Here is a 24208-nt window from a genome sequence, read left to right on the forward strand (position 1 = left end):
TTATACATTCATCTATCAATGGACACTTGAGTTGCTCCTCCCTTTTAACTATTGTGAATAATGCTACTCTGAATATGGGTGTGCAGATCTTCCTTCAAGATCCTGCTTTCAATTCTTTTTGGTATATTATTGCATGTGCTTTTAACTTGTACCCAGGTTTGCTGGTTTATCCTTGTCCTGAGAGAAATGCTAAAGCTTTGAAGACAGATTATCTGTCCAGATCTTTTTGCTTGATTCACTATCTTGCTAACTTCAAGAAAAATTTGTCGTCATGAATTAGATTTTATGTAGTGTAGGATTATGGAAGGGAGAGAGTAATTATAGTGTTCTCACAAGACACTGGCCATTGAGTTGCTGCAATTTAAAAGGACCTCAGTTTTTAGGGTGTCATTAGGAAGAAAACAGGAAAGAAAACAGAACTTTAACCTTCCTTTGCAAAGCTATGTTGACTGTGCACATGGATTGTGCTCTGAGATGCCGATCTCTTAAGGAATGAGTTAATAGTGAGAGGAGGCTAGTGAAGGATAGCTATATTTTGAATTTGTTATTTTTATAAAAGTGGCTAAAATGCTTAGGGCTCTTCAGTCTAAAGTGACAAAAGTAGAAAGAAGCTATAATTGCTGGCTATAAAACATATTTCAGAAGAGCAAACAGGAACTTGTTCTTCTAATCTTTAACTAAATTAACAAAATTAATCTTCAACTACGTTAAATTAATCTGGACTTTTTGATGCTCAAAAGAGGTACATTGAAGACAAAGAAAAGGAAGAGCTGTTTTATGCAGAAGATAATTGTAAGTTTGCTGTAACTGGAGATTGAATTTACGAAATTGCAAAAAAAAAAAAGGCAAATAAATGTGAGACCTACAGAAAATTATTAAATAAACATAGTGCTGATTGAGTCAGGCTCCTCATTTCTAGCAGGGACTTAGAGGATAAATGACCGTGGAGGATAATAGCATGTTGGGTTGACTATGAGGTTTCTTGCATTTTTGTTCATACTGTGGATTTTATCTATCTCCCTTGTCATTCCCTACCCGAATAAGCTTTTCAATAAAAAAGTATTAATAGCTCATGTGAACTTTTTATATAGTTATGTAAATTGAAATTAAGAGATATGCATTTTTCAACAGGACACTAAATAAATATTTAAATTATTTTACTTATTAACTTTCAGCTCATATACTTTTAAGCAAAGAGCACTATGCTTCATTGGCCAACTTCTTAACTATGAGGTCCATGGGAAAGAGTCTTTATCCCTGAGTTTTCAAGGGAAAACATAACGTTCCTTTCTGCCTTGTTTTTTTCCTCCTGCTTATTATAAATATTTATCTTGGACAAAGGATGGAATTTTAATAGACTTGAAATTTTGAAAATTCAACTATTACAATGAGTCTTTTGCTTTTTAAAAATTATTTTATATCTTTGTTTTAACTTGTCATGGCTCAATATTTTATCACTAAAAGAGAAAAAAAATTTAAAATATACTTCTAAAACACTTGATTTTTTTTATTTCAATAATTATGTTTGAAGTAGGTGGTGTTTCATTGCAGTATATGAACAAAGAACAGATACTCCTTATTTTCTCTTTAAGCTTATGTTCTTTTTCTGAAAGTGAGTAGAGTCTAGGTAGCTTGGTGTGATTTGTAGCATTTGGTTTTGCATTCATCTCCTATTTTTTGTTTTCTCATCTTAATAGCTGATTGGTACCCTGATCCTTTTACTTGGGAATGCTTCAATTTATTGCAAAAAGTGTATTTTAAGTGATGCAACTCCCTCTTCAGCAGTGTTTCAATGGCGAATGGACTAGAAAGTGGGAAGGGTCGGACCCCATAGGCACAGTTATTTTATATCTGGTTAATTATCTCTTCAGACTGAAGTGGAAAATTGACTGGAAATACAGCTATAAGTAAAAGCAATTGAACCCAGAGAGTTTCATTTTTAGAAATACGTGACCTTAACTGCATCTAGTTGAGGAAAGCGAACTCCTGATAGGTTTTTTTCACCCATCTTGTGGGGTTCGGCTTCATAAGAGAGCCCTTCTTGTGTACTGAGTATTGACATGCAGAATCTCTCCCTCCCTCCCAGATCCTTCCGGTTTTATGCGATTACAGATATGCGAAGGTCTTCCTTATTCTTGCCATCTCCCTCATAGTAGACAGACAGACAGATGCATGTTCTCTCAGCCCAATTACTTTTTTTTAGCTGACAATTTCTCTTCTCTTCCTGCTTTTTGATTTGAAAGTGGAGAAGAACATCCATTTTGCAGGACGGCATTTTAAAGAAAAAATGGTACAGGAGTATTATATGTTTGTTATAACAATCAGAACATCTAGCTAGTGAAAATAGAATATATAAGAATCACTGTGTGTCTTAGAGATAAACAGTATTAGTATTTTGATTCTTGTTTTTCTTGTCATGTAAGCATGTGATGTATAAGTAAAACAATATATATTCTTCAATGATAAGCTTTTTTAATCCTTTAATATCTTGTGAAAAATTTCCAGTCTTTATTCTTCCTTATAATACATTTTAATGGTTATTTATGCATGAATCTATATATTTTAAACAGTCCCTGTGGATGGATATTTCGATTACTTACATTTTTTTTTGAAATTATGGAGGGTACTTTGAAGAATATGTAAAAAAAATGTCAAAATATTTGTGTCTAATTATTTCCTTAAGGTAAATTTCCAGAAATTCTGAGTCAATGGTTATATAATTTAAAAATATTTTTTATTTAATATAGTGTCATATTTCCCCAGGGAAACTTGTCATAATTCACATATTTCCTAGCCCCAAACTAGCTTCCCTGTTTCTTCACAACATTGTATGCCAGGTTTTCAGTGGTAAAATTCACTTATCTTTTTTCGGGTCTTGTTTTCCCTGACTCCTCTAGTTGCTTGCTTGAACACTGTTGAATATACCTTTCTTTTGAAAACCTGAGCTTCTGAGATAGTCTCCTCTATGCGAAGACTGTCTCCTGTCTATTTTAGTCTTCATGGACTTGCTCGATGTCTTCACCTGAATATCAAGCTAATATCTAACTTATTGGGTGCAAAGAACTTCTTTCCTAATCAATTTTTTTTTGCTGTGCTTTTTTTTCCCCTTTCTTCCAAAGGAGAGGCACTACTATCCTTCAAGTTACCCCAAGACCTAGGAATTTTTTTGGCATCTCTTTCTCTTTCATTACTCTTAAAATAATTTGGTAGTCAACGTTCCTTCAACCTTACCTCCACAAGTCAGTACCTCTTGTATCCAACTGTTGTTTTTTGATCTCATTGCTACTATGCTGCTTGTGGCTTTCAGATGTCTAGCATGGGGCATTATGGTAAGCCAACTGGCCTCACTACTAATCCATTTTTCATATTAAACTCAACTATATAGCCCATTTCTGCTCATGTCACGCTTTTACTTAGAAAAAAATCAGTGGCCCACATTGCTTGCTTATTTCAACCCTTAGATTGACTTTCACAGTCCTCTGCAATCTAGCTGCAGCCTCTTTCCAAAATTTAGTGGCATTGCTGCTCTGATCCAAAACCATTTAGCCAGATATGCTACTCACAGTTTTGTCTTTTCCTGCCATTTGGACTTCGCTGCCTCTGTTCTCTGTTGCACAAATACCCTTTCCAACCATTTTTATATGCCTCAAGTATGTCAGTGCAAGGCTTCATTCACTTACCACTTATTCCTTGAATCTTTCTCTGATCCCATCCTCACCCCATCAAGGAGAAATATTTATATTTTTCTTCTAAATTTATGAACGTATTTGTACATAATATATGTCATAATTGTATATAGCTTGTTGAAAGCAGCTTCTGGATCTGTTTTTGGGACCAACATAGTAGGTGCTCAGTAAAATATTATCTGGTGCTCAGTAAATGTCACTCTGTTTCTTTGTACAGCGTTTTCCACATAGTAGATGAACACCTTAATGTTCATTGAATGAGTTGGACATAAACAATTTTAAGTGATGAATATAACAAAGAGTTGGAAATATTTTTTGCGTGTTTTTATTGGACCTGTTTATTGTGTCTATCAGAATGACCTAAACCAATTCGGTCATGCACGGTTGTTAATTTTTGCTTTGTTTTTGCTCCCAATGCTTAAAAGTAGAGTGTGGGGGATATTCTTTGTCCCACTCTCAGGATTATAATGAAGATAAGCTCCAGACCAAACCTGCCATGCAAACTGGCATGCATTAAAGAGTCATTCTTAGCAAGCAGACTCAGAACAGTTCATACAACCTATTTCATAAGCTTAGTAAGCTACAGCTCTCTGTGTTTTGAAGGCTTTATTGAAGCAAGTGCAGCGATCTTTTAGACTGTGCAATGCAGCCCGTGGCTCCTGAGCACCTGAGCCGTGACTGCTCCGAATTGAGTGCAAATGTGAAATATACACTGGATTTCAAAGACTTCATTAGGAAAGAGAATGTGAGTTATCAGTAGCGTTTCAAATATTGAGTGTATGTTGAAATGATAATATTTTGAGTATATTGGGTTAACTAGCATATTACAAAAATTAATTTTACCTCTTTTTTAAAATGTAGCTACTAGAAATTTGAAAGTTATGTATATGGCTCACTTACATTTCTATTGGATAATGCTGTTTTGGAGAGAAGATTTAGTTAAAAGATTTAGTCAGCATCAGGTAACAAGGATCCTCCCAGCCAGTGGCTGAACATAGGGCCTTGAAAGATCTAGCGACTTGCTAGATTCTTATTCTGTTTAATCAATGGTAGGAGATATCTATAAAATATTTTGGGTAATTCGTGTTCATTAAATAACACTAAATTCACCAGTGGGAGAATGCTCCTAACCTTCTAATTATGCCAATTCTCCAGCTACTGTAAAAGCACATTTCTCACACTTATTAAATTACTTAGCAAAGTCTCTGGTGGTAATGGTGACAAAGATAGCCGATGCCTTTATAGTGGCCACCTCTGGAGTTTAGCCTTTCTAATTAAATTGCAGCTCACCTTCTCTGGAGTGGTATCCTGGGTTGGGACAACTCTGAGCCACTAGAGTGTTTCACACTCAGGAATATGTGTGTCGCCCTGTGGCCAGCTTTTCTTAGTGGTTAAGGAATTGGACGAGGCATCTTAGGTACCTGTCCTCTCCTTTCTCACCTTTCCTTTCAGGATTCCCCTCCTCCACTTGACCAAAGAAAGACAGACTACTCACCCTCCTCAGATCTTACTGTGTTACATTGCTGTGAGGCACTAAACAAGGGGACAATTTAAGAATGTAAAGCAAAGAACACAACCTTAAGAATTATTAAAATACTCAGTGCCCTACTGAATCTGAGGCAAGGCTTTGTGTCTTCCATCTGTATCCATCCATCCATCCATCCATCCATCCATCCATCCATCCATCCATCCTAGCATGAGAATTCTGAAGGAACTGTTGCACTGACGATACATATGAACATGGTTTTTAAGTAGAAAACTGACGTCAGACTTTCCTTGTCAGAAATTAAGTCTGATTGAGTTGATTAATTTGACAGTGAGGACTAGTTTTGCCAATTAGATAATAGAGGAGACATTTTCTATTAATTGAATGAGCTAAATTTGCAGCTACTTAACAATATGCTGGAAATTACACTTTATTATCTATTTAAATTTATCATAAATATTAGTTGTCAACTTAAAAATGTGCATGAGAGTTCTTTTAGAGATTGATGAACATAAAATGTTTGAAGCCTCTGACTTAAACTAATATAAACGTGACATTACGCTTTCTATGTTGAAATCTTTTAAAGTATATTATAGCCATCATACAGAAAGTTTCAAGAAGAGAAAAAAAGATGCAAAAAGATATTCCAGAAAAGACATAGTAGAAAGAGACAGACTCTCACATGTGCTCTGCTTGCTGCAGGGCACCCGGGACCTGTTCGGACAAGCAGGCCCGCTTTATGGCTGAGAATTCCAAAATGGTGACCTAGCCCAAGACAGGTCCAGGGAAGGGTGTTGAAAAATATACAGGGAGGCGGGATGGAGGAAGGTTTGGATGTTCAAAGAAGCGAGGTGGTCAGAAGAGGAGACGGGTACTGAACATGAAGAGGAGAGAGCAAAGGGAAGAGTCTCACCCCAATGATTCTCCAGATGCTGGGATTTAGTAAGAAGACTGGTAGCTCTGTTTGTAGAAATGTTCATTCTGGCCTCTGAGACTATCTGGACTTTTGCAAGGATATCTTAATCTTAATGAACTGGAAATACTTTTTGTTTGATCCTCAAGTTCCTTGAGGTCACACTGCTTTTCGTGGCTATCTGGGGACTCTCCTGCTTAACCAAAGTGAAAGACAGCACTTATGCTTCTATGTACTGTTGTATGGGACTCCGTCTGTCCCAAGGTATTTATAGGGGCCTGACACACACAGAACTGAAGTAGTTCTAAAGAGGGAAGCCAAACCATATTGCCATACCTTTTAAGTCCCTGGACCCCAGAAGGTCATTGTTGATGTCTACAATGCTCATTCATTGATTATTACATATATGTATGTATGTGTGTATCAGAGTGTGATGACCCAAAGTTGTGATTATAGAAAATGCACGGTACACAGATTTTCTACATCAGCCCAATAGGCATAATCACATTTCTGCATAGGAGAGCAGAGAGCTATTTGGGTACTGAAAGTGTTTTCTTTTTCTTCCAATATTTTTCTACAAGATTTTTCGTTTGAGAATTATTTCTTGGATATTTTTATTGTTTTATTATACGGATTTGTGAGGAATCTAAAAGAATCTTAGATTCCTCATAATAAAGGAAAAGTAATAAAGTAATTAAAATCAGAAGAACACTGAATATTTAGCAATCTTGAAGGAACATGTTTTTTTCCTATTTTGGAAAGTAGAACTTGTCGTGACAGAGTCTGAAGTCAGGTCACTGGAATGTTTTTTACATTCACCCCCCCACCCCCCATTCTCAGGAAAACTCATTTGCATGAATTTTCATACATCTAGAGATATATGTTTATGAAACCAGCACTTTTTTTTTGAGATTTCTGTAGACAGTTTGTAGAACATAATAGATCTTTATCTAATAGGAATATAGTGAGCAAAGATCAGATTTCACAGAAAAGTTTGACTTTTGTCAATAACTGAAAAAAAAAAAAGACAGTTCTATTGGCTTTTCATGACAGTGACTCATCATCCTTATGACTCATTCAGCTCCTCCTAAATAGCTTCTCCTGTTCTGTGACATTTCAAGTGATTTTAATAAAACTCTTTCATTAACTGGGACAAAAGTCCAGAGTGGAGTGTTTGTATGTAAAATATATAACTTCTGTCCTCATAAGTTGAGCCCTTATTCTTTTATGTTTGCAACACATATAATATGGTTGATATCAAAGATGTTGAGTTTTTTTAAAGAGATAGTTCCAGAGAGGTTTCAAACAATACCAGATGCCTATAAATCTTCCAGACGTTCTTCATTTTAAGTTTAGTAGTTCTAGAAAGTGAAAGTAGGAACGTCTCTGCTTGTGTTCCTATGCATTTATTTACAAAACCTTGAGAAAAAACACATCAAGGAAAAAATAGATAAGAGATAAATAAACTCCAAAATTAGGAGATGGTCAGGAATTAATGGAAATATCTAATTCTGAAAATCTTTGGGGAATAGATTAGCCATTTTGCAGAGTCATGCTGATTAAATATGAAAGAACTATCTCTGAATGCTAGCTACATGCTGTTGAACTTGGGCTTTTTCCGAAAGTCTTCAGGATTTCTCAGAGTTTGGGGGTTTTTGCATTTTCAAAACTCAGTCTTATGGACAACACCTTGATTCTTTATAGAAATGCAAATCCAAACCACGACATACCCTTTCACACCTACTAGGATGTCTATAATAATCAAAAAAGGAAAATAAGTGTTAGTGAGGATGTGGAGCAATTGAAACCCATGTACATTGCTGGTGGGAGTGAAAAATGGTGCAGCTGCTAAGGAAAATAGTTTGGCAGTTTCTCAATAATCTAAACAAAATTACCATATGACCCTGCAATTCCACTCCTAGGTACAGTTTATGCAAAGGAACTGAAAACACAGACTGGAACAGATACCAGTATGGCATTTTCATTGCAGCATTATTCACAATAGCCAAAACGTAGGAACATCCAAAGTGTCCATTAACAGATAAAAGGAGAAATAAAATGTGGTATCTACATACAATGAACTATTATTCAGCCTTTAAAAGGAATGAAATTCTGACACAGGCTACAGCATGCTGAACCTTGAAAACATTATGCTAAGTAAATAAACCAGACACAGGACAGATATTGTATGATTTTACTTTCATGAAATATGTAGAAGAGGCAAATACATAGAGATAGAAAGTAAGTTAGAGGTTACCAGGGCGTAGGGAAAAGAGGAAAAGGGGAATGGGGGAGTTATTGCTTAATGATTACAGAGTTTCTTTTTGGGTGGATGAAAACGTTTTGGAAATACTAGTGGCAGTGGTTGCTCAACACTGTAAATGTAATAAATACCACTGAATCAGACATTTTAATACGATTATAATGTCAAATATTATGTTCCATATATTTTACCACAATTTAAGAAATTAATGATGTACCAAATACCATTGAATCACAAACTTTAATGGCTGAATTATACGATTTGTGAATTATATCTGAATAAAGGTATTAGAAAAAAGACAGTCTGAGAGTAAGAGAAGTATTAGGTAAGGAGACATGAATCCTGACTGATTTACCGATTAACTTCTTTTCATGGCATAAGTGTCTGACATTTTTGGTCTCAGGATAGGGTTTCATCAGGTGCTCTTGCACACTGTGGTTCTGTGCTAGTAAGGTGGGCACTTTGGGTGGGTTAGGCTGGTTCTCAGCTGACACATAGCATTTTCCTCCACTGTTGCAAATGATGGAAGTTTTGTCTACAGTCAGGTTGGGACCGTGGACTTCCTGATCCATGATCATGATGAGTTTTGAAGCAGAGTGGATGGGTTATGCTAGTTAAGTTTTTGTTTGTGGTTGCTACTTGCTAGGGCGGTGACTGGGGCAAGTCATCTAACTTACGGGTCTCAGCTTTTCATTTGAAAGGTGGGGTTATTGCCTCTTCTTTCTCACTCCATTCATCTCCACTTTTCCAAAAGAGACCATCAGCTCGTTTTTTGTTTTTGTTTTTTGCTTTGTGCAGAGTGAACTGAAAGTCTTCTACGTTCAGTTTTTAGCTTTAATAACTTCAAAGTATAAATGTGATAAAGTTAAAAAAATAACATTTGAAATGTTGATTATCTCAACTTCTTATATACTTAAGTAGTGTCGATAGTTTTGAAAAGCACATTTTTATTTTATTTATTTATTTTATATATATATATATATATTTTATTTTTTAGGCGAGGCAACCCTTGGTTGACCTCACAGATTGCAATAACTTTGTAAGCTTACAATCTCTTATTTTCTTAATTTTAATTTTAATTTTTTATGCCTATAGTACCTGGTCTTCCTAGGTGGTCTCCTGTCCAAGTACTAACCAGGGCCGACCCTGCTTAGCTTCTGAGATCCTGGTGAAAAGCACATTTTTGATTTTTAAGTTTTTTTTCTCAGGTCCTCTGAGCATGTCAGATTTTGAAACAAATTTGAGAGTTTAAGGACTCTGCTAATGAGTAGTCTATTTCCTCTTGTCTCTGTCTCTATACTTATAATATTTTATAGATTATTACTACTTATTTTTCCATATGATATTTTAAACATATTGTTTGAATAAATTAATTTATGTTTTTGAGAGACCAACAAAATGGGTATGAGAAAACAAAAGGAAAATGACATGTCTAAGCTTTAGTAGTGGATTTATTTTGAGGTCAAGTCACATAAACAGTATCCAGAAAAAAAAGTAGGAGTAGGGTGTGAAGTGCTTTCATTGCTTCCAGAATCATCTCTTTTGCCAATGAGAAACTGACTTTCTAAGTTGTTAAATTTCTTGAAAGAGGCTTCATAAAGTCAATCCACGTTTTGAAGTCTTCTAACAAGACATTTCTTTTTTGGCCTAAAGTCTAGGGACTTCTTTTTTGAATAACTGCATTTTGTGGAATTCATGTTATTGCCGGCAAATTGGATACTCTTCAGTTGCTTTGAAAAATGTACCAGACGATCCTGCTTTCTTGCTAATAGTGGAGTTTTAATGATGGTGTGTGTGTTCCTGAGACTTGTGTGTTTATTTCCACAGGGGGAACAATTTCTCTGTCACATTCCAGTTTAAAATTTAAATTGAGATTCGTTGCTGGGTTTTGCTAAAGGAATTTTTAATATGCATTTGAGCTGGTGAAGTGAACAAAAATTTCTAGTTTCTTTGAAGATTTATCAGGCAGTTTCGTTGATGTTTCTTGCTTCATTTCTTTCACACATCACAGAAGTAAAATTCCAGGCTACGCAGCAGCCAAGGCCCTCGGATCTGCATGAGCATGTCAAAAGCATTTTAAGAAGAGCAAAATATTTAGAAGAAGAATTTGTAAAATCAGCCTTAAGGGATTTAACACATTTTTCTTCTAATTCAGTCCCGTGTTTGTCCCTCTAATGGAGAAAGGTCATTACTGGGTAAGATTTATTAAGCCTGAAAAGGCTTTCAAAACTAAGTGTTTTTCCAAAAGTAAAATCTAAAGAAAACACTTGTTTGGAAATCTGAAAGAATATATTTAGAGCATAAATCATACTTGTTCATTTAATGCATATATAAACAGCTATATTTAAGTTTGTGTTGTCTGCACATTTTTATTTATGAGAAATTTAACTGATTGGCTTGATAAAAGAGAGTTGAATGAATTTGAAATTTGAAATTCTGTATATCTAGAAAGGCAAAATCCTTGATCAGAACACCACGACTTAGATTTTTAGTTGACCTGCTACTGCTTTGCCAGCATATTTTTACCTCTCTGATACAGAGACCTGGGCCAAGGTTGATACCAGTAATTGTGGTGTGGAGGGCGGTTCTATACTAGCAAGTGTTCCAAATTTGTTACATTTTAATCTCATAATTGAAAAGCTGCAGGCTAATTCCTGTTCCTTTACTGAATTCTTGTCTGGTAAAAAATAAGGGTGTGTGTGTGTGTGTGTGTGTGTGTGTGTGTGTGTGTGTGTGTGTACACACAAAGGCAATGAGAACTAAAAGACTTATTGAAATATGAACTCTTTTTCCTTCTTTAACTGTACCAGGAAAATGAACATAGAAGTGTTTTATATAAATTTTGGAGTACTTTTGAAAGGTTTGGGTATTAATTAATTTATACCTTATAAGCCAATACTTTATATCATATCAGTTAGGCTCATATTCAGACTTTGATTTGACCCAAAGATGAAAGACTATTGTAGAAACATTATCTTGTTACTTTTTATAAACGTCTCTATATGGTGGGAATCTATTTTTTTTTAAATTTTATTTCATTCTATGCGTGATAAATTTGAAAGATCTTATTTATCATTTGATAAGGTGACAGGAAGTCATTTCTTTGTCCACTCTGTACCTGGAGAGGAACCTATATAGTATTAGATAATTAGATATTAGGTAATTTAATATGTTTTTGAAAATAAGAAAGCTCAATGGCTAGAAAAGAGGCTAAAAAAACCCAAAATATAGTAATATGTATCCCTTAGAATTTTTCTCATTTTTATGGTCAAACGTTCTTAAGTTGTGTAAATGTTATAAAATTAAGAGAACTTAATATTTATGGGCTATGTATATATTTTTGTTCATAGCATTAAAGTATAAAAGATTGCAACATTTATGAAAATAAATCCTTGTAAGGTAATGGGACAAATGATTATATTTTTCAGGTGCTCCGAACACTAATATTTATTATGAAATTTATATTGGTGGGGCCGGTATAGCCGTCTCTGCAGGTTGACAGGTCTTGTTGCCTTACAGTCTGTGTATGATCTCAGCTCTGTCCCTCTCGGGTGTGATGGTCAGGGCTGGGATAGTCAGAGTGTGTAAGCAAGTCCTCTTGGTTAATAAATGGCTTATGTGTGGCATCTATCAGATGGCAGAAAGCTTGAAACCGGGGCTGATGCTGCTGCCTGTATGATCCTTTCTGGAGGAAAGGCCTCCTTTCAGCACAATTAACATGAAGAAGTTTCTTAGAGAGCAGTTTTGGCCCCTTTGTGTCTCAGGGTCAATCTCCAGTTACCTTTCAGGATCAGTAGAAGTGCACTCTTTTCTGAAACTGCTGCCGTATTTATTCCAGGAGTGACCTTGTAATTACAAAGTCTTCTTCCAGAAGAAAGTAAGGGCCAAAGATACCCCAGACGCGTTGAAGTTGGAGGGTGGACTTTAATTATGCCATTAGAGATGAGTAAGGAGGTCCGTGTGGAAGGTGGCCCTTCGGATTGATGCAGGGAGGGCAAAGCACACTTGGGCTTCTCTCCTGTTGTTTTCCTGTTATCATGCGGGAGGCAGCTTGGCAGTATGGACAGTAGCAGAACAAGCAATGTATTTATACACAGCACCATGGCTCCCTGCACTGTTCCAAACGCTCCTTAGGCAGCTTAGAGATTGTTAACATGCTGCCTTGTAGGATTTAAGCCAGCAATAACTCTTGCTAGCTGTAACAGATAATTGGGGAGCAGTTGAAGAGGATATGATAAGAAGTAAGAGAAAGGGTAAAATGGATGTTTATCTGCCTTGTTTACATGTATACTACAATAATAATTGTGGCAGTAATAAGAACAACAAGGAAGTGAACATCAGCTCTTTGCCAACCAAGTATTTTCCACTTATATTCAGTAATCCTTGCAGTGCCCTTTCAAGCTAGTGCTGTCGATCCACATTTTATAGATGAGAGCTCGAGGGGAAGCTAGGAGATGTGATGTCCCACCCAAGGCCACAGGATACCAGGTCGGGATGTGGCTTCTTTGGTTCTAAGGCTCTTTGATCTCTTTGTTATACCACGAGGCTTCCTTGTAGCCAACTAAATAACTGCCCGTTTTCAGGAAGTTCAGGGTGCTTTAGTTTTTTTATTTTTTTTTTTAAGGCAAGGCAACCCTTGGTTGACCTTAGATTGCAAGGATCTTGTCATCTTACAATACCTTATTTCTTTATTTAAAAAAAATTTTTTATATGCCTACAGCACTTGGTCTTCCTAGGTGGTTTCCCATCTAAGTACTAACCAGGCCTAACCCTGATTAACTTCCAAGACCAGACGGGATCGGGCTTGTTCAGGTTAGCATGGACATAGACTGCTTTAGTTTTTAAGGGCAATTTTCATCTGTCATGCTCTGAAAAATGAATTTGTAGTCAAAACCAAAGTTGATCATTTGAAAAAAAATGACATTTCTCTGCTTGTAAAATGTGTAGATTGTTGTTGTAGAACAGGACCATTAATACCTTGTCAGCAATGTCAGTTTTAGTACAGGAGCATGGGTCATGGAATTGTCCCTAAACCTTATACTAGACATACACTAAACCTTATACTAGTTTTTGTTCTGGAAGGTGTAGGACTTGTCTGAGAAAGAGAGAAATCATGTTTCTTAGTTTTTGATGGGTAGCTTTGAGTTTCGTTTTGAGCATCTAACATTTTTATCATGCTAAAGTTTTACTTAAATAAAATGCAACTCTGTATTGCATGTAACAGTTCAAAAGTAAGGTCCTCATTCCATCCCACAAATGTGGATTTTACAGGTGGCAATATATCAATGCTTAGGGTGAAGAGCCAGCTCCCTTGGGAAGGGTTCCTGATCCTTCATCTACTCCAGGCCTTAGCAGGCTCCCTGAATGCTGAACTCATCTGCCATCCCATTCTTCCTTAGTTGTGGACCATTGTGTCTCATGAACTCTGCGAACAGGACTATTTCAGACTCTCCAGGATGGAGATGATCTCGTTTAATGCCCTTTCTCAAGGTACAATATCTCATATGTCTTTCTTCTCTTTTTTCCTCTCACAGATGAACACAATGACGTGCAGAAGAAAACTTTTACCAAATGGATAAATGCTCGATTTTCAAAGGTAATGGAGACTTTTAAAATTTTATGATGACTCAAATGCCTTCTGATCGATGGAGTTTGTCTGGAAGTACAGTGAATTTGCCCCACGAAAAGTGGCTTAACAAAAATATGCAGATACATTTATTTTCCCTTTTTTATTTTCTAAAATAGGTTGAAATGGACATTCCGTTGTAAACAATTTATGGCATAGAACACATTCATAGTGTAAACAGCTCTTTATTTTTACCTGGTATTCTCCGGATATCAGGTCATCAATTTGGCTGCTTTTGACTCAGTGAATTCTGGGAATATTTAGGAAATAAATATATTATTGGGACTTTTATTTGTTGTTGTTCACTTAGCTAAAAAGATAATGATTTCATTTTGTCTGTTTAAAATCAAATTGTTATCATTCAGATGGCCAATCTATCCTGTGCAGGAATGTTTAGGGATTTTTCATCCTCCTGGATGTGGCTAACTTGTTTATCTGCCCTATGGTTCTTTTCTTGTAAACCTCCTCACTTCTTTTCCCAAGGATCTCTTCTTTCCCAGAATTTCTAACTACTTGGATCAAAATCACTGTTTTGATCGATATATATATATTTTTAGAGGCAGAGCAAGCTGAATAGTGGAATTGGTAGTGCTATTTTCAAACTTGTTCTAATACAATTATCCATTGGTTATTGAACCAATAACCTTATTGGTTCCCTCATGGGGTTGCTAGGTCATCATACTATTGGAATTTTGTCCTCTAAGTCTTCTTAGGTTAATAGATTATAGGATGACGTAAACAAACGTTTCTCAGAGAAACACCATAATGGTATTTTAAAAGTATGAAAGCTATTTTAACTAAGAATTATTTTTCAAAACTTTCTATGTGAGAAGGTTGCAAAGGTCAGGAAAGTAAACACTGGTAAATCTTTGAAGCAAAATGAGAATGTTTTCGGATTACTTGAGTGGTCGTGCAATACAAAAATTGCTCCACATCTCAATATTTACAGTTGTTTATTTGATTCCAATGTATTTTTAGGTTTTGCAGGTTTTTGTAGAGGGATATTTTATTTCGCCTCTGAGAATGTAAGGAATGTAAAAACTGTCTGACTTGACAGAAGAGTCAAGAATATAGACGTGCTTGCATAATTGGTGGTTTTCTGTGTAGGATTATTCCAAAGTAGACATAGGTGTTTTTTGGTAACTTTGTTTGGTTCTAGAGGCACAGGTAAATGACATCTGGGTGCTCTGGTTTTCCAGTAGTACCAGAATAGTGCATTTCAAGAACTCGATTTAAGTTTGTACATTAATAATGTAAATATTATTTTATAATTTATTAAATGAGGACTTTAAGTCCCATGTAAATTATTTGCCCTAGGAAGTTTGTAATTATTGCCAAGACAATGAGGAGGCAAGGTAATGTTATCATTTTTAGTAACAGTTGCATTTACGTAAACTGCCACAGAAGCTGAAAGCTTGTTTTATTTGGAGAAACGGTATCAAAAGTAGAGCTGACTCTGGTGACATTTCCTTTCAGATTACTTCTAGTAAGAAATCAGTCAAGAAGGACCTTTGGATGAGTCTAGAACAAATTTATCAAAGAAATTATGAATATTTATATATAAGGAGATGGATGGCTCATGGCAATGACACTAGCCTTTATCCATATTGTTTTCATTCTTCTGACTGTCGTAAGTCCTTACGTCAGACTGCTACGATATGGTGATCAGGAAAGGGAGACACTGTTGTAGACTGAGAGGCTTTCTCAGACTTCTTCCATGGATTAACTCCTGCTGAGCTGGTACGAGGTTGTATCTGGGCTTGGTGTCACCTGATAATCCAGAGGCTAGTACAAGAAAAACAAATCCTGTTGAAGGGGTTGAATTTTATGTCATTTATATTTTATCCGTGTCCTTTAGTACATCATGGTGGACTTTAAAATAGAATTATTGATTGAGTTCACTGCTTCCCTGCAGTGTAGGTCCCTCTACAGAGAAATAAGGCCCCTGCCCTGAGAAATCCAGACTGATGGCATCTTTTGCCATTTAGGAGTTTGTTTTAAATTCTCTTCCCGGACACTTCCTTCGTGACCCCACTACCCAGCCAAAGTCTCAAACACCAAGTCTCATTGATTCCAGTACCACATATAGTCAACATTGTCCATTTCTCTCCATCTTTTCTGATATCTCCTTTGCTAAGTTGCTATTATCCAAATGAGAAAAAATTGTGAAATACTTTACAATGGGCAAAAAAGATTAGCGAGAGTCCTCTCAGCTCATTCATCTGGGTTATCAGCCTTCCATTATCTTTGAGCTACTCTACTATTCTGTGAGTTGTAGACAACAGATAATAATGCAAATGATACTTAGCCATAAAAATGCAAGGTAACTTGGAATGCGATAGATTAGTGCCCCTTGGATAGATTTTGCATCTATCGTAAATTTATTTCAACTTTCCTTTATTGCATATAAACATGTGGCTTTTCGAATTCTCCTTTGAACCTGTCGTGACACCTTACTGGTTCTCTGATTAATTAATTAAAGTCTTTGATATATGCTGATATTACATTTGTATGAAATTGTGTTTTTTTGTTTTTTTTTTGAAAATTATCCCCGAACACATGGATCACTGTAATAATCTGCCAACTGGTTCTTCCTTTCCATGCTTCCATCTTATCCATTTCCTTCCTTCCACTTTCTACAGAGTAGCTGCAGTGATCTTAAAGTGGAAGCCTAAATTCCTCTTTCTTTTCAGTAAAATCTTTCAGTGGCTATCCATTATTATTAGTTGGCTTCCAACGCCCTAAATAATTACATCCTCCAATTTTACTTCTAATTTCATTTTGTTTTACACTTGCCCCCTAATTATGCTCTGGCCGCATTATCTGCACCCCCTATCCTGATGGGACTTGTACCTTCTTCCATCTTTCCTGGCCAACTCCTACTCTTCCTTCTTGCCTAAGCTTATATGTATGTCACTTTTTCAAGGACATCTTTTCCGAGATCTCAAGATAGGATAAGTATGCTCTATACTCTGAAAGTATTGTCCTTCCAAGCACTTGTAATAATTGTAATTTAAATGATTGTATCTGAGAATATTTGTCTCTCCTCTCCTAGTATGTCCCATGGGTGCAGGGATTGTCTGTTTTGTTTACTGGCACAACGTCTGGTATTTAGTAAGCACCCAGTGAGTATTTATAGGCTTAATAAATACGAATGACGATGACAGAAACATACATTTAAACGCCTAATGTTGTATATCCATAAACCAGTTAGAGGTAGTTGTATTGGAAAGTGATAGGAGTATGGAACTGAGGAAAATGGCGTAAATTGTGCTGTTTCATGGGTATGACTGCATCAAGACTTTTGCTGCGTTTATTCACAAAAACGAATAAATACAGCTATGCGAAGTTCCATATTTACCTGGTTTCTTGAAGTTGTGCTGGAAAGATTGTTAAATCACCCTTTAGATTTAATACATATGGTTCTCTTTTTTCCTGGTTAGGATTTTTAAAATAGGATTCAGCTATAAATACTCAGTGAAGAAAAATGAGATTTGAAACTTAAAATTGGCTTAATTCATTCTTTGAAAAGAGATTTGGTAAAGAACTTGAGAATACGGAAAAATATGAATCTAAAACCATATTTTGATTTTTAACTGTATACAGAGATAAGATATCATTCACTATAAATGTATATTCTTTTTGCTGTAAGTCCTCGTTAATACCTCACAGAATACACAATGCTATGGAGTTTGGGGATCCTGAGAAGTCACATAGTGTAGAAAAACTTATGGTTGTTGGATTTTGAAAAGTTATGAAGAGCTCTGAAAAAAGCGATTATCTAAAGGAGCAAATAGGAAATTAAACACTTCTTCCTGGATATGCTGCTCATTTATTTATGACCTCTGGCAAATTATTAGCCCATTTTTTAAGGTCACTTAGTTTTTATTCCTTTCGTTCTGAAACACACTTGTTCATAATTTCTTGCCTCATATTGCTAAGAAATATTGAGGTGTCATTGTGAAACATTATGGGAGATTGTGATTACTTAGGAATGCTAAATTAAAACCCTATCAGGTACTTCCAACCGTGGTGTCCCTGGTCTGCGCCATGCACATATTTTAAAACAGAAATAGAAGAAGAAGAAGAAAAAATACATGGCTCATGAAGCCCACTTTATTTCATCGTCCGTGTTCTGTTCCCTGTGGTTTGAAGGGCCTTTGGTTTGTTCGTGGGCTGGGCTCCTGAGAGGTAGTGAAGGCCTCATTGCTTCACTGTTGGGAAGTGTGTTCTGACTTTAAGCCTGCATTTTCTTTGGCTTAACTTCTCAGCTGCTCATCTGGCAGAACTGAGATGTACAAATTGCACAAGATTTTTTATCAGTTCAGTGAGGCGATTCTCAAAGAAGGCTTAACACTTACAGGGAAGGTAGAGAATCTGCAAATTTTAAAACGCCAAACTTTAGTTTGGGCAGATTTCTGCTTTTCCCCTTTCTGAGACTAAAGGTGAGCCAAGTTTTCATTTAGATACTTTTCCAGAATTCAAATTTAAATAGATGGAACATAAACGAGGTGGAACTCTGTGGAGCATTTTTTTTTTTTTTTAATAGATTTCAAGGTAAAGAACTATTCAGATGTGTTCCTTTTAGAGACAGTGGGACATTGCTTTTAATATCCTAGCATTTTTTTTCTTCCTGTTTTCATGTTAGAAGTTGATGCTCACAAAAATAGATGTGGGAAAAGATGTGCAGGGAGATTTGTAGAGGAGGGCACAACAAAGGCATCCCACAGGTGTTTCGGCCTCTTTTTAGTATTGTGAGAGACCGCCCAGGCTTCTTGTGTGATGATAAATAGCATCTCTAGTAGAGATTTGAGCTTGAGAGTTACTCACTGGGTCTACCATTGATTTATTTTCATGAATATGTGTATGGCAACTCAACTAATTGTTTTAGGGGTCATAACCATTCAAGTGGTTCCTTAAGAAATTTCACCAGTACCTCTAAAAAGCAAACCCTAAAATGCATTCCATATTCCTAAACAGCTTCCAGATAGGATTTGGCTGTATTATGTAAGTTTTTGTTGTCGTTTTTGTTGTTTTCATTTAATTAAATATTTTTTTTTTTGGTTTGTTTGTTTTGGTTCTAAACATGACACTTGCAAAATGACTTACATCTGCTTATTGTGGTTAAAGTTAAAATTAACGTTCTGTATTTATACATAGTGAGTACTTAATACATGTTTTTGACTGAGACTAATTGTTAAACAAATTTGGTAGTATTGGTTGACTCTGTATAACTGACAATCAGTTTTGGGATTGATTTGCTGAGAGGACATGACTTTTCACCCTTCACCTAGAAAGGAAGGGATGAGCAGAGCCACCTCCTCCGCTCTTCCATTCAGCCTGTACGACCCCACCATCTCCACCTTCAGGGATGGGGTCTGATTGGTGCAGGCCTGCGTAGGCCTAAGGCAGTGTGGGCCTCTGGGCTATAAAGAAAGGATTGTTGAAGCCATGGTGGTTGGTGGTTTTGGGGGAGGGACAGTCTTTCTGTTTAACAGAGCCAGGAGATGCTGAACCCATTTTCAGCTGTACCTGGCCTAGGAAGCTTTGGGCTCCAGTTGCTACAGGTAGCCTGCTAACCATGAGGGGAGCTAGACTCGGGGAGGAGGGGAGACGTTGACATTGTTATTGTTTTTCCCTTTGGGGAAATAAAAAAAAAAATTATAGCAACAAAAAGATCTCTTTCAGTATAAAATACAGAGAAAGCACAATTTATTATTGAATGTACAGATTAGATTAAGTGCATGTGGGCAGTTGGTAAAAGACTAGAAAATGTGGACGAATTTCACACAAATATGCAGTAAAGTAGAGGGAAGAATGATGTACATTTACCTCCTGGAAAGACAAGTAGATGCAGCTTGTGCGTGTCTCCTGTCAACGCCTGAGAGACTCCTGGGTTGGGTTTGAGTATTGGAGACCATTTATCTAATCCTCGATCCCAAATTATGTTTTTAAAGAAACACTGGAAGGGGAAGGAAGGGGCAGGGCAGCTGCCTCTCCTTTATTAAACAAAGAAAACGTCATTTTATTTACCTTCACATTATCATTATCAGTGCCATAACTAACGCCTTGCCCTGGTGCCGAAGAAGCCTACCTTTTGAGAAACTACATTCTTTAAGCATTTCTACTGCATTGCCAGTTGTGCATGTATGAAACGAGCTGGGTTGTCTACTGAGTCTGCCCTTGCCTGATGTGTATGTGGAGTTTCGTTTATTCAGCCTGCAGACCTTGCCTGGTTATCTGTTCATGGAGTATACAACCGGCCCTCCCTCTGGCTACCTGGGGTGTGAGCCCCGCATGTGGTTCCCAGTGTTCTCAGTACTGTCTCAGGGTCTTTGCTTACCAAAATTAAGGTAAAAAAGTTCTGTGTCTTGTTGTGCGATTTCTGATGCTCTGAAACAGATTGGTTGGTTTAGCTTGTGTTTTACAGTTATTGCAATTTTTAAGATAAATGCACATTCATTGGTTCCTATGCGAACACTGCATACATCATTGTCCTGTAGGTAATGCGGTGCTAGTGTGATCACTTGAGCCATCTTTCTCTCTTGCGTCTCTCTCTCCTTCCTTTTCTTTTCTCCTTCCCTCCTTCCACACAAGCTTCTAAGTGGAATCTTATTCAGTTCTTAAGATCTTGTGGTGACTACCATGAATGCTTAAAGAGGGTGACTGAGAGCCATGCACACACTAACGTTTTCAGTGATGGTGACACATCTGGCCGTCAGGTGTTTAATGACCTGTTTGGGCATTTCACTGCAGTCATTCTTGCAGTCAAAGCCATGCTACCTTCATTCTTTTACCATGGGGTTGAACCACAAAGTAGACGTTTAAGATCATACAGCCTTCATTTTATTGGTCAAGCTACAGATTTTAAAATTGTGATGAACCTAATTTTATTAGTTTGCTTAATTTTGACTAGAGATTCCATTTAAAAAAATTTATTATTTATTTTACATGATAATGCACATTACAAAAAATAGATAATAGAAGCAGCCAAGAAAAAATTTGCAACCACTTTTAATTTTACTACCAAGTATAACATTTTTGTTGTGAAATATTTAAAAATATATATTTACATGTATACATATTATAAATAACCAAAATGAGATTGTACATGGTGTTCACTGATGCATTATAGATTTTTAAGAAAATAATTACAAGGGCTAAGAAGGGTACTACATTTGTATCAGTGTTGAAGTTTGGGATTCATAAATTAAAGATTCTGATTCTAAAAATATTAAAAGAAATATTAAATTGAATTACTCATTTCTTTTTGAATTTTAAAAATAACCAACCCCTTGCAAAAAACAGTCACCCAGAAAAAGAGAGCTAGGCTGTAAAAATTTGGTGGTATTTCATCTGAGTAGGGGCATCAGATTAATCTCAAATTACTCTGAAATATATTGTGGTATTTATACTATACATGTATGTGTATGTGTATATATGTGTCATACATGCCCATATGTATGACACCCACACACATAATAAACACTGGGGATAGTAACCGAATTACATAGATTGCCTCGAATCCTGTTTTAAAAATAGATGGGGCATAAATATATAACGGACTAGACAAACAGTGTCAAAGGGCTCACATTTATTATTTGTTGGCAAGATACCATCATCAGACATGTTAATTTCGAAAGCATTTACAAACTTATTTTTTCACCCGTTATTATACGCAGTTATAACTTGATTATTTATAATGGAATTAGGTTAGTCATAAGACAGATTTGTTACTGTATTTGTTACTTGGTACAAACTTGGCAGAACCAAGCTAGTGCGTGAGTCCCTCTTAGCGTGCTCGCCATGCTTCCGCTTACATCTGTTTAGTTTCCGAACGCCTCGAAGGCATTTATCAGCCTGACTGGTTCAGTGTCATCCTGGCACACCAGGGAGAGGCACTGATCAGTTTTCCAAATGGAAAATCTGAGCCCCAATTCCACCTCTGGTTTGTTGTTGGTACAAAGAATTAGCCTTTTGCCCTTCGAAGAACTCCAAACTGTACTTCTTCAATTTTACTCTCTTATTCAGTCTTTTACAATTTTTTTTTCTTTCTTTCTTTTTTTTTTACTACGACTACCGTTGATTAAAAAAACTTGACCTGTGATGGCCATAATTATGTTCTGGGAGTAGTGAATCAGGAGAATAAAACAGTATCATATTAGAGAGGATGGCGAGGCCATATCACATAGGATGCTTCGAGTTTGGATTGTCTTTGCCTGTAACGGGAGTCTGTTAGATTGAAACAGGACATGACATGATGCGACCTGCACTGTGGAGTTGTTCTGGCTCTTATGCAGAAGCAACGAGATCAGCATGGACCGGAGTGGGAACAGCCATGATGGGGAGAATGTATTTGGGAGGTAGTAATTAGAGGTGGGGAGAGAGCGAAAGGGAAATAATCTGGCAGGACCTCTTTGTTTTTTGGTCTGAGCAAGTATAAGGACTCTGCTGGTATTTTGCATTCAGTCGTGTTCTCTAGCCTGTGGATGATGTTTTATGTGTATGTGTGCGCGTGTGCTCCTGTCCTTTCCACAGAGTTTATCAATTTATCAGAAGATTCACTGTTGACTGACCTTATACTTCGCCTGTATGGGGTCATGTCCTATGCAGAGATTGCTCCTCCGTCGTCCTATGATCTGGGATGCCTGTAGACAAAATTTGTTTATCTGGCACAATGTTTTAAGAGATGACGTATCAGGAGATTACACATATAAATTCAGATTTCCACTTTTTTTTCCGAACGAACCAGAAGTCGTCATGGCAGTGGGCCGGAATTCCCACATGGCCGCAGTTAGCTGGAGCTGAGCATGGCTGTTGCTTTTGTCTTCAGCGCTGGCTGATTCTGCAAGTGTGACGGGGCTCGTCAGGCTTCCTTCGTCCTGTGGTACCGTCACGTGTCCGTGTCACATTCGTTTGCAGCCCCTGCGCTCCCACAGACCCCAGCTTCTCCTCATGCATTGCGATGACAGTTTGCTTCTGTCCTCTGGCAAGTTTAAATGTAGGAACTTCAGTGTCCTGGCTGCAGGTGTCACCATGCTGGTCCCTCTTGTCAAAATGGTGGCGTTAGAACTGGCACTACGAGAATGCAAAGGAGTACAAGGCAAAAAGGGGTAAGAGGAGGTTGCAGTCACAGCTGGTCACCTGCAGCATCTGTCACCTGCACTCATGTGGTGTTGCCTTTTTAATTTTTTAAGGTTAAATGCAATCCAAGGCTTATTTGCCCTCCAGGTTCAAAATCGTTCGTTTGTGTTGCTTTGTGTTGATTGGAAAACTATGGAAATCCTCTCTTCTGAATGGGGAGGGAGGCCTGAATTTGGCATTTCCGCAGGGCCAAGCACAGGGGAGGTATTCTTTCACTGAGTAGTTGTCCGATTGAATTATCAAACTGTCTTATTTCTGTCAGAGAAGTCTCTGCACATATGTCTTTGCAGAGAATTAAATATCTAAATAAGAGGTTAACTAGATGAATCAGATTTTGTTTTTATTATATAATGACTTCTGATATTTCCAAACTTTCTCAGGGTAGATCCTGTGTTTTAGAGCCTGTGATACGAAAACACCTGGTATGTTTTAAAGCTGTGTGCTTTGGGGGGAAAAATAGCCTTCATTTTGAGTTCATTTAAATGTGCTATATCTCGGATACCGTCTTTGAAAGTCATTAATTCAATCCCTCTATTCTCCCCCACGCCCTCGCTGATTAAATATCTCCTTCTCCGTGTGTCGCAGTCCTGTGTCCTCGTAATTTAAGTAGCAGTTTAGCGCAGACTTTGAGAACGTGGATTTGTCGCCAGATTTTGTGTTATCAGACCCTGGTGCCTCTCACTTGTCATGTCACTTTTATGTCCAAGTTTCCTTACCTTGAAATACTATTATAAGGAAACAGATAATACATGTAAATAATACATCTAAATCTCTATAGATCTCTCAGAACATGTCTAAGTGATTGCTATCACGATGTCGTGGAACGTTTCACGTTTCCATTGTCTGTTTTTGTGTGGCCCATGAGCAAAGGGTAGTTTTTACGTTTTTAGGTGGTTGCCACAAATCAAAAGAAGAAAACTATTTCGTGGCACATAGACATTATATGAAATTCAGACTTCGGAGTTCACAAGTAAAGTTTTATTGGAACATAGTCATCATTTCGATTGGCTAATTTGTTGATGTAGCGTCTGTGACTACTTTCACATCACAACAGGGTCAAGTAGTTTTGGTAGAGACCACTTGATGAGCA

General features: G+C 36.9%; 1 protein-coding gene and 1 pseudogene across 7 annotated transcripts in view; one reads left to right on the forward strand and one right to left on the reverse strand.

The window, feature by feature from the left end:
• The window catches only part of UTRN (utrophin), a 446823-nt gene that overhangs the window by 75862 nt on the left and 346753 nt on the right, over positions 1–24208 (forward strand). For all 7 annotated transcript variants that reach the window (XM_036222314.1, XM_036222327.1, XM_036222319.1 and 4 more), the window contains one exon: positions 13883–13944. In XM_036222314.1, the coding sequence (XP_036078207.1) occupies positions 13883–13944 (62 nt within the window). The remainder of the gene's footprint in view (positions 1–13882; positions 13945–24208) is intronic.
• On the reverse strand, positions 13060–13178 carry LOC118604965 (annotated as a pseudogene).

Source organism: Rousettus aegyptiacus, unplaced genomic scaffold, assembly GCF_014176215.1.
Source record: "Rousettus aegyptiacus isolate mRouAeg1 unplaced genomic scaffold, mRouAeg1.p scaffold_m13_p_1, whole genome shotgun sequence".
Taxonomy (NCBI): domain Eukaryota; kingdom Metazoa; phylum Chordata; class Mammalia; order Chiroptera; family Pteropodidae; genus Rousettus; species Rousettus aegyptiacus.